This window comes from Lipotes vexillifer, unplaced genomic scaffold (assembly GCF_000442215.2).
Source record: "Lipotes vexillifer unplaced genomic scaffold, Lipotes_vexillifer_v1.1 scaffold150, whole genome shotgun sequence".
NCBI classification, from domain to species: Eukaryota; Metazoa; Chordata; class Mammalia; order Artiodactyla; family Lipotidae; genus Lipotes; species Lipotes vexillifer.
The window spans coordinates 3,468,421-3,480,188 of NW_006792921.1; the positions used below are offsets into that span (position 1 = coordinate 3,468,421).

Here is an 11,768-nt window from a genome sequence, read left to right on the forward strand (position 1 = left end):
TATGATCAACACTAATAGAAATCTTGCTTTATAATAAACAGTTTTAATGTTTAACACTAACTGACTTCATCTAGAAGCAGTACACCATGAATGAGGAGTCTATTTGCTTATTGCACATAGTTCTTATTTTTAAAGATCATTTGGGTTAAAAAAAAAAAAGACATTTTTTTGGATACACTAAAGTGGTTCTTTATATTCTGTTCATCATAGCTATACACGGAGATTCTAATTTTAGTACCAGGTTTTTACCCTACCCTTCCAAAATTTTTATTTCAGATGGAGCAGATGGTGCTTTTTACCCAGATGAAATCCAAAGGCCACCTGTGAGAGTACCCTCTTGGGGACTGGAAGATAATGTTGTCTGCAGCCAGCCTGCTCGAAACCTAAGTCGACCTGATGGTTTAGAAGACCCTGAGGATAGTAAAGTAAATTGAATTTCTATTTTCTGAGCCTGTCCCTTTTATTTTTTTGTCCTGTGTAGAGAGTTATGTGTGTGTAGAAAGAGAGAATGTGTATGCTTGTGTGTACACGTGATTGCTTACTTGATTTTTTGAAAAATCTGCTTGTATTTAAATTTGAAAAATCAACTATTAATATGCTTCAGACTTACACTTTAGGATTTATTGAGAGAATGACCTTAGAATATTGTAGTTATAAGATAGTTTAATCTTAAAATTTTTTTTTTAATTGAGCTATAATGGACATATAACATGTTTCAGGCGTGCAACATAACGATTCGGTATTTGTGTATATTGCAAAATGATCATCATAACAAGTCTAGTTAACATCTATCATCATACAGCTATAATTTTTTTTCTTGTGATGAGAACTTTTAAGATCTACTCTCTTAGCAACTTTCAAGTATACAATACAGTATTAACTGTAGTCACAGATAGTTTAATTTTAATTATCACAGAGTAATTTACTATATTCTTTTGATTGTAGATGTATCAGGTTGCAAGAAGCAAAGTGTTAATGACAGTGTTATGCTTTGGTGTGCATCTTTTCGGTTTTGTATTTATATCCCACTTTAAGTTATAAAGTGGACTCTTTGTTATCTTTAGCAAGAAAAAGGAAGAAGTGTGTGTATCATAGTTTTCTTTTTCAGAGAAATGCTCTTGTAGACATCATTAGTATTTAATCTCTCAGCAGTACAGTACTGTTGATAATTGAATCAGTTTACGTGGCATGGCATTCTTTTTATTTCATTTAAGAGATTTCTTCACCATTTAATAGATCCTTTTCCTCATAGCAGCTCTTTTTGGATTTTCTGTGCATTAAGATGCGTTTAAAAGAAATGCTTTATCGTGCTCTTTGCAAGTACAGCGGTATCATGACCTGTTTCTCATTTAATCTAGTTTGCTGCATTTAATTGCTATTAACCTTTGCAGAAACTGATCAGTGTTCAGACAGGCATGATTTTAGCCCTAGTGCTCAACACCCATAATGGAGAAAAATGTATTTCTCTCTTCTGCCTTTTGGCCTCCTATATCCATTACTGGGAATAATTAGGAAAACTGTCAGAACTTTGGTCGTCTATATGAAGTCTAGAGTATCATCTTACTGCTTTTTCACACCTTTACTTCACATTTTGCATATTTAATCTGATCATTCTTGGCACAGATGTTACATGTGACAAGCTCTTCTCTTCTGTAGTCATCTGCTTCAGTTTAATTAGCAAAATGTACTTTCTGATCTGTGTGCTTTGCCCTCCTGCAAACCCATGAGAAGCAGTGTTAGAGTCTTGTGCTCATTTGCTGACATGCTTAGATTTGGTAATAAGATGGAAGGGGTCTTAATAGGCACACCTTGGGTAATTGTATTTTGCTATCAGAAGATTTTTCACATTAGACAGAAACTAATTTTTAGGTACATTCAGACCTTATTTTTTTTTAAAAATTCTTGTCATTACAGCAACAAAAATCATTTGCAAATGAAGTGTTTTAGTTAAGTAGTTCTAGTTAGAATATAAAAAGCAGCTCTGAGTTGACCTGTTCCTTTTCTCTGGCTCTTTGCCCTGGAAGTATTTAACAGCCTGGGACCCAGTGCCTTTCAGTTGGGGTTGAAGCGGCTCTGCACTTCCAGCCCCCTTCAGTCACACCTACCGTATCTCCTCCCTTCTGTACCAAAAACTTTCTGTCTCAGTCCCCTTCACCTCATAGTTGTAATTATGATGATAGTGATGGCAATAGACATTTCTGTAGTTTTATTGGACAGCTAATGCTTAACACTTTAAATATATTAACTCTTCATAGCTGTCCTATGAGGTAGAAACTTACTATATTTTATAATGGAGGAAACAGAGACAGACTACCTGGCTTGCTTCAAGTCATACAGCTGGTAAGCGTACAGCCTCATCAGTTTGGCTATGGAAGTTGTGGTTTTACCACCTATCAGCCTACCAAATGACTAAACCACAGGTTCCCAAACTTTCTCAGTTAATGGCACCTTTAGCATCTCAGTAGCCTCCTGCAGTTTTTGGAACCATGGTCTAAACTCTTGCTACACAAAAATATCATTTTTGGACCAACACTATTGGTATCTCCTGGGAGCTTGTTAGAAATAAGGAATCTCTGGCTCTACTCCAGACCTACAGAGAATCAGACTGCATTTAACAAAGTCTTTCGGTGATCATGCGCTTAATAAAATTTGAGTTGCACTGGTCTAAACTTCCTAAGGCCCATCAGGCAAGGTTGGATTACTTTCTCTTCCTTTGACACATATCCCACTTTCCAGTTGTTTTTATGCCTTTGTATAGTGTTTCCCTTCCACCTGACTAGCTTTACTTCTTTCCTTTCTCCTCTATCTCTGAAAGACTGAGGTTCACACATTCTGTTAATGTGTAGTTTGCAGCTTTCCACATGAGTCCTTCACTATGAACCCCCCAATTGAAGACTGACAATTTTTGTATTTACATTTTTTTCTGATGAGTTTTTTGTTTTTACTCTCAGAAGGATCTGTGGTTTTCAAAGGGGCTATGACTCCACGATTGTTGGGAATCACTGCTTGAAAGAATCAAGGCCTGTTTCCCATTGTCATGACACGTGGAATTTTTGCCTTTCTTAAATTTTGCCATTTTTCTTATGTTGTCTTATTTTTAAAATTTTACTTTGAATATAACCAGTATGTTTTCTGTTTACAAAAGTAGTATATAATTACAGCCAATTCACTTTTATCAAGACATTTTAAAATATTTAATTAATTTATTTTTGGCTGTGTTGGGTCTTCATTGCTGTGTGTGGGCTTTCTCTAGTTGTGGTGAGCGGGGGCTACTCTTCGTTGCAGTGCGCGGGCTTCTCATTGCGGTGGCTTCTCTAGGTGCAGAGCATGGGCTCTAGGCACACGGGCTTCAGCAGTTGTGGTGTGCGGGCTCTAGAGCGCAGGCTCAGTAGTTGTGGCGCAAGGGCATGTGGGATCTTCCTGGACCAGGGATCGAACCCGTGTCCCCTGCATTGGCAGGCAGATTTTTAACCACTGCACCACCAGGGAAGTCCTCCAAGACATTTCAAAGGGGAAAGAATAATCATTTCAACAAATGGTGCTGGGACATTTGGATATCCATATGCAAAAAAATGAAATTGGACTTCTACCTCATACCATATACAAAAATTAACTCAAATTGAACCTAAATATCAGAGCTAAAGTATAAAATTTGAAAGAAAACAGAGATAGATCTTTGTGATGTTAGGCAGTGGTTTCTTAGATATGACATCAAAAGCACAAGCAGCAAAGGAAAAAATAGATAAATTAGACTTCATCAAAAGGATTACATGAGGGGCTTCCCTGGTGGCGCAGTGGTTTAGGATACGCCTGCCAATGCAGGGGACATGGGTTCAAGCCCCGGTCCGGGAAGATCCCACATGCCACGGAGCAACTAAGCCTGTGTGCCACAACTACTGAGCTTGCGCTCTAGAGCCCGCAAGCCACAACTACTGAAGCCTGCGTGCCTAGAGCCCATGCTCTGCAATAAGAGAAGCCACCGCAATGAGAAGCCCCTGCACTGCAATGAGGAGTAGCCCCCGCTCACCGCAACTAGCCTGTGTGCAGCAACGAAGACCCAACGCAGCCAAAAATAAAATAAATTAAAAAAAAAAGATTACATGAATTCTGTATGTTGTTGTTGTTGTTTTTTAATACACACTTATTTCTAGCTGATTCTGTATCTCTGGTTGGCATCTCTTTTTTTCTTTTCTTTTTAAAATATTTATTTATTTAGGCACGCCCGGTCTTAGTTGCGGCATGCGGGATCTTCGTTGCGACATGTGGACTCTTAGTTGCAGCATGCATGTGGGAACTAGCTCCCTGACCAGAGATCGAACCCAGGCCCCCTGCATTGGGAGTGTGGAGTCTTACCCACTGGACCACCAGGGAAGTCCCTGGTTGGCATCTCTTAATGCTGAATTTTACCTTTTCTGTACCATATAGTACAATGCCTTTCATATACGGTAGGGTCTATTTAAATATTTGTGACTAACGATTTTAGCTAAAGAAATGCTTTTAATTATTTTTATTTTCTGCCTACTAATGTTCAGATCATCTTAGAAAGGTAATTTTTGGTAACAGTTTTATTGAGATATAATTCACATACCATACAATTACCGTTTAAAGTATACAATTCAGTGGTTTTTAGTATATTCAGAGAATTGTGCAGCTATCACCACATTCAATTTTAGGACATTTTCCTCACCACAGAAAGAAGCCCTGTACCCTTTAGCGTTTACTTTGTCTCTGTAGAGTTGCTTATTCTGGACATTTATGTAAGTCACATCTTATAACATGAGGTCTTTTGTGACTGGCTTCTTTCACTTAGCCTAATGTTTTCAAGATCCATCCATGTTTTAGCATGCATGCATATTTAGCATCAAGAATGTACTGCCTTCCTTTTTATTAAATGCTGAATAGTGTGTTGTATGGATATACCACATTTTGTTTATCCATTCCTCTGTTGATTAACAGTTGGCTCTTGTGAATAGTGCTGCTGTGAACTTAAGTACAAGTTTTTGTTTGAATACCTTTTTCAGTTTGGTTATATACTTAGGAGTTGAATTGCTGGGTCATAGGGTAACTCTATGTTTAGCCTTTTGAAGAATTGCCTGATTCCTTTTCCATTGGCAGTGTATAAGTGTAAGAGTTCCAGTTTATCTACATCTTTTCCCACACTTGTCTGTTGTTTTGATGATAGCCCATCCTAGTAGATGAGAAGTGGCATATCATCATGATTTTGATTTGCATTTCCCTGATGGCTAATGATATTGAGCATCTTTAATGTGCTGGTTGACCATTTGTATATGTTCTTTGGGAAAATGTCTATTCAAGTCCTTTGGCCATTTTTATATAGGATTATTTGTCCCTTGCCAGATAAATGATTTGCTCATATTTTCCCATCTGTGGATTGTCTTTATATTCTTTTGGTGGTATCCTTTGCAGCACAAAAGTTTTAAATTTTGATGAAGTCAAATTTATCCTTTTGCTTGTACTTTTGTTGTCGTATCTCAGAAACCATTGCTTTGTCTAAGGTAGCTCTAGCTACTAATTTAGGTCTTTGGTTTGTTTTAGGTTTTGAATATGGAGAAAAGTAACTTTTTTTGGTATTCTTTTCCATTATGGTTTATTACAGGACATCGAATATAGTTCCCTGTGCTGTACAATAGGTCTTTGTTGTTTATCCATTCTATATGTAATAGTTTGCACCTGCTAATCCCAAACTCCCAATCCAACCACCCCCGCACCGGCTCCCCTTGGCAACCACAGGTCTCCTCTCTGTGAGTCTGTTTCTGTTTTGTAGATAAGTTCATTTGTGTCATTATTTTAGATTCCACATATAAGTGATATCATATGGTATTTGGCTTTCTCTTTGACTTACTTCGCTTAGTGTGATAATCTCTAGGTCCATGTAGCTGCAAATGGCATTATTTCACTCTTTTTTTAAAAATTTTTTTAACATCTTTATTGGAGTATAATTGCTTTACAATGGTGTGTTAGTTTCTGCTTTACAACAAAATGAATCAGTTTTATATATACATATGTTCCCATATCTCTTCCCTCTTGCGTCTCCCTCCCTCCCACCCTCCCTATCCCACCCCTCCAGGCGGTCACAAAGCACCGAGCTGATCTCCCTGTGCTGTGCGGCTGCTTCCCACTAGCTATCTACCTTACGTTTGGTAGTGTATATATGTCCATGCCTCTCTCTCGCTTTGTCACACCTTACCCTTCCCCCTCCCCATATCCTCAAGTCCATTCTCTAGTAGGTCTGTGTCTTTATTCCTGTCTTACCCCTAGGTTCTTCATGACATATTTTTTCTTAAATTCCATATATATGTGTTAGCATACGGTATTTGTCTTTCTCTTTCTGACTTACTTCACTCTGTATGACAGACTCTAGGTCTATCCACCTCATTACAAATAGCTCAATTTCGTTTCTTTTTATGGCTGAGTAATATTCCATTGTATATAGAAGCCCCTGTAGGATGCTCTTGAACTAAAGTAGTAATTATTAACTTTTTAAAAGTTTTATTAAGTGGTGGATCTTTCTTCATTGATATTCATTACTAGCTCCTTAATGATATCTAAATATTTCAATTAATAATTCCTGGCAAAGGTGGAATCATAACAGTTTCAGAAATTCTGATTGTCCGAATCCTAATGATTCAGATAGTGTAACTCAATCATTAGCTCCCGAGTGTGTATTGCTAGTTTGATCACAATTGCATTTTTTATTGTGGTTGAATACACATAAAGTTTACCATCTTACTATTTTTTAGTACATGCTTCTATAGCAGTAAGTACAGATGACCCTTAACACGAGGGTTAGGGGTGCCAACCCTCCACGCAGTTGAAAATCTGAGTATAACTTACAGTTGGTCCTCTACATCTGTGGTTTCTCCCATATCCACAGATCTGCATTCGAGGATCCAACCAACCTCAGTTCATGTAGTATTGTAGTATATACTGTTGAAAAAACTCCCGCATAAAAGCAGATCTATATAGTTCAAATCCTCATTGTTCAGTGGTCAACGGTATATTCACATTGTTGTGCAACAAGTCTTCAGAACTCTTCTCATCTTGCAAAACAGAAACTCTATACCCGTTAAATAACAACTCCATTCCTCCCTCCCTCTGGCCCCTGGCAACTGCCATTCTACTTTGTCTCTCTGAATTTGACCATTCTGGATACGTCATATAAGTACAGTAGAATCATATAGTATTTATCTTTTTGTGATGGGCTTATTTCACTTAATATATGTCCTCAAGATTCATTCATGTTGTAAGATGTCAGAATTTTCTTCCTTTTTAAGGCTAAATAATATTTCATTGTATGTGTATACCACATTTTGTTTATCCATGCATCCATTGATAGACATTTGAGTTGTTTCCACATTTTGGCTATTGTGAATAATGCTGCTATGACCATAGGTGTACCAGTATATCTGTTTGAGTTCCTGCTTTCAGTTCTTTTGGATATATACCCAGAAATGGAATTGTTGTATCGTATGGTAATTGTATTTTTATGATTGATTAAATGTATTTTGTTGTCTAAGAGATTAACCAATTTTAATACTATTTCAGATGTTCAAACTGGTTATATACTTTGATAAGAAAAACAAGAATATTTTTTAGAGACTAGATTTTGAGTTGAGCATCTCATGAGAAGTTTTGGGTTTCAAACAGAGCTTCATTTTACCGTAGCATGTTTCCTTTGCTTAAAAACCAGTTTGCAAATAGAAAGAGTATTGTGCTCATGGGTCTAAAGGTACATGAACAATGTAGAGTGGTTTAGACCTTTGTGGAGATTAAAATGCTATTGAAAATATTTTCTTAAGAAAAATTTAATTATTTGGAATTGTTCATAAATACATTTTACTGTGGTATTCCCAATAATATTTGTTTACAAGATTATTTCAGCAGTTTAGCTAAAATACTAGGTACTTATACTTTAAAACTTGCTATTCAAAATTCTTTTGAGTTGACAACTTTCAGTGCTAAAACTTGATTATTTTAGTAGTTTTGGGTGGAAATCTTGCTAAAATAGAATACTAATAACCTCGATGACTGAACTTTATTAATTAAAAACTCAATATTGGGGCCTCCCTGGTGGCGCAGTGGTTGAGAGTCTGCCTGCTGATGCAGGGGACACAGGTTCGTGCCCCGGTCTGGGAAGATCCCACATGCCGCGGAGCGGCTGCGCCCGTGAGCCATGGCCGCTGAGCCTGCGCGTCCGGAGCCTGTGCTCCACAACGGGAGAGGCCACAACAGTGAGAGGCCTGCGTACTGCAAAAAAACCCCCAAAAAACTCAATATTGAATGATGTCCTCACATTCTTTTAAGGTGTATAGTAAAGCTGTATGATCCAGTGTTGAAATCCTATTTGATGTGTTGGGTTCTTGTCTGCTTTCCTCTCTTTTTTCACCAGTAGCCATTTTTTGTTGCTGGCAGTGTGCCTGCCTTAGTAGCCTCACTTCCTGGGCTAATTTGTTATATGTAAACTAGTATGGTTTGGAAACTAATTAGCCGAGCTTGATGAGTAAAATGGAATAACTGTATTTGGGAGTGAAAATTTGGTCATTTTGCATGACAAGATCACCAGAGACTTTATTATATGAATTGGTTACTCAGATTTTATTACATACTTTCTGGTTTTAAACTATTCTCCCAGTAGGTGATTTCTTATTTCATGAGGACTTATGTCTCATTATTACATCTAGAATTCTACTCTTCAGTCCCTCTCCCTTTATTCTGGTAGAAGATACAGAATAATAGCTCCCTTACCAAATTATATATGGCTTAGAAAGTATAAATTGCTTTTTTTGCCCCCCTCATCCACATATTTTATAAGCAGGGTTAACATGTCTGATAGGTGGTCTGAACCTAGCACCTTAGCGAGTTCCAAACTCTATTGTTAGCTGCTTCATGGAAGCAGTGAATTGCTGTGAGCTGCAGCTTTTGTAAAACACAGGGAAAGGTGGTTATGAGATTTTTGTTTCCATTATATTTTTCACCCCTAGAAAGTTGTATTGTACAATATTTTAAATATGTCTCATCAAGAATTTTGAAAAGTAGAATATGAAGACTTTTTTTATTCTTTTTCTTCAATAGCATTTCAAAAATTTTTAAAACACTTATATATTTTTATGTCATTTATATATGAGAAAATTTTGTTCATTATTTTATATGTAGCTGTTTAAGCAGATTCATTTTCGGATATTGTTGCTGGAAGGCCTAAGTATGGCAGCCAGAGTAATGTGGCACAGAATCACAATTTGCCTGTTATACATATGTAAGCTTAGCAGATTCAACTACTAAATCATCTTCCCTCTTTGTACCTGCAGATTTAAAAACTGGATTTTAGTTACTTAAGGACTTTTAATTTTTGAAGTATATGAAGTACTTGTCCCACATTCCCCAACTTCTCAATATGCCCTATTAGGTTATTGATCCTGTTTCTCTTTTGCCCAGTTATATCCTAAGGGAATCATGTAAACAAAAGTGTTTTCTCATGTGATGCACGTGGGAAAAAAGTCTCTCACCTCCTTTTTTGAGCTTTTAGGGGGGGATAATTGTCAGAATAATAGCTAAGTTACCACGCCTTCCATTACTCTTCCTTCCCCCCCCCACAAAAAAAAGAATTCAATTTATCTTTTGTTTGGTCACTTAAAATTTCATGTCACATACACTTCTTTGGAACCTCTTCCTATGACAGACCTGACTTATTAGCCTGTTAATAGTTCTGGGGTAATCATGACTACCCAGCAACATAAGGACTTTGATCAGTGCCTCTTCCACCTGTTGTGCGCTGTTAGTTCATGACATGAGAGAAACTAACAAACTGCTTAGGGGAAGAAAGCAAATGGGCATTTCAGATGATGTGGCTGCTTTGGATATGAAGTGACAGTCTGTTTGGATATTGATGTAGCAGCAGTGTGCAAATCTATAAAAAGTGACTAGAGGGATGCAGGCATGGAAATTCAAACAAGCATTTTCTTTCAGATTCAGACTCAGATTTACAGGGTTTTAGGAGTCCTCCTTGATAATCTGTTAATCAGATATTTAAATTTGAATCTGATTGTTTTACATTAGGGTTTTTGAGGCCTGTAATTTGGTGCATTGCTTCGCTTTAACATGGTTTTCCAGTTGGATTCGCTTGTGTATTTGCCCCAAAACACACACACACACACACACACACACACACACACACACACACACACAGAGTTTTCCTTTATTTATAATTTCTACGTATTGTGCAGTGGATATATATTATCAAAGAAGATCCTGCCTATCTTACAGATTAATAGTCATTAAATGAGAATAAAAGGAAAAATAATGCAGTCTTAAGATTTTTATGAAAGTGGTCATCCAGTGTATGGAATGAAAAGTCGGTAAAGTTACCTACATTTCGGTCAAAAAAGTCTATTGATCTCTACTTCATTCACACACACAGGTGTAGTATACTCTCCATTTCACTGAATACTGCTTTTTATTTCAAGGTAAGACTTAGTCCATAGTGAAATACTCTCTAAAAAACAAAAAGTTACTTTCAAACATGTTTACATGAAAATCTAATTTAATGATAATAGAAGTAAATTTTAAAAAGTGTAATCTTATTTCCTTTATATGGTACTTGATTGAATTAATTGAGGAACTTCTATTCGGTTTCACTTTTCTCAAAAGTTGCACAATTATTGTTTGCCTAGGAAGATGAGAATGTGCCCACTGCCCCTGATCCTCCAAGTCAGCATTTACGTGGCCATGGAACAGGCTTTTGCTTTGATCCCAGGTAATTTTTCTCTTTCCTGTGTAGAATTGGGATTACCTGTGGCTCTCAACGTATGGTCCTTGAAAATTTGTTAGAAATGCATATGGTCCAGGGCCCTAACTCAGATCTTGTTAACCCCAAATCCTTGCTGTAGGGCCCAGCAGTACACGTCTCATCATGCCTCCAGGTGGTTCTGATGTGCACCGTACCTTGAGGACCAGTGCTGTAAACACCTTTATTTGTTAAACTGAATGAACACTGTTGGGAAGCTACAAGTTGTATGAATCTTTATAGTTTTACAAAAGGCATATTTTGTTAGTTAAAAATTGAAGAATTCTTTGTCACTGAGCCTCATTTCACATAATGTGATTGTATTTTTTGGATTTTGCTGAGAAAAAGATTTTCTTTTTCAATCTAATTGTAAAACTAAAATTAGAGGCTTTATAAATGGTTTACACAATTGTCAATAGCAAGCTTTTAGGAGCAGAAAAAGAGGTTCCTGGCGTAACTGAAGACTTTCAAGGTAAATGTTAGTATGAATATCAGCTTAACTAGATAAATGTAACCTCACTGTATCTGAAGGTTACTGCTGTTAAAAATCTGTTTACTAGAAATAGGTAATTCTTTCATTTTATTTCCTCAAGCTTTGATGTTCAGAAGAAATGTCCACTCTGTGAATTAATGTTCCCTCCCAACTACGATCAGAGCAAATTTGAAGAACATGTTGAAAGTCACTGGAAGGTGTGCCCAATGTGCAGCGAGCAGTTCCCTCCTGACTATGACCAGCAGGGGTTTGAAAGGCATGTACAAACCCATTTTGATCAGAATGTTTTAAATTTTGACTAGTTAATTTTTATTAGGAGTTAATAATACAGTTTAGCAGTTGGAAAAAAAAACACCTCAGACCACTAAGGAGACCACAAGGTGTCACTTTCATGCACCCTCTACTGCACTTTTCTGATCAAGAGCTACTTTGAGTTTGGTGTTACTAGTGTCAGGGTCAGTCCTTGGCTTATCA

General features: G+C 37.0%; 1 protein-coding gene across 2 annotated transcripts in view; it reads left to right on the forward strand.

Annotated features, from left to right (window-relative positions):
• TAX1BP1 (Tax1 binding protein 1) overlaps positions 1 to 11,768 on the forward strand; it is a 78,600-nt gene extending 66,832 nt beyond the window's left edge. The window contains exons 14-16 of one of the 2 annotated variants that reach the window (XM_007466088.1): positions 277 to 425; positions 10,689 to 10,771; positions 11,395 to 11,768. In XM_007466088.1, the coding sequence (XP_007466150.1) occupies positions 277 to 425; positions 10,689 to 10,771; positions 11,395 to 11,596 (434 nt within the window). In that variant the 3' untranslated portion in view covers positions 11,597 to 11,768. The remainder of the gene's footprint in view (positions 1 to 276; positions 426 to 10,688; positions 10,772 to 11,394) is intronic. The other variant, XM_007466087.1, reaches the window with a different exon arrangement.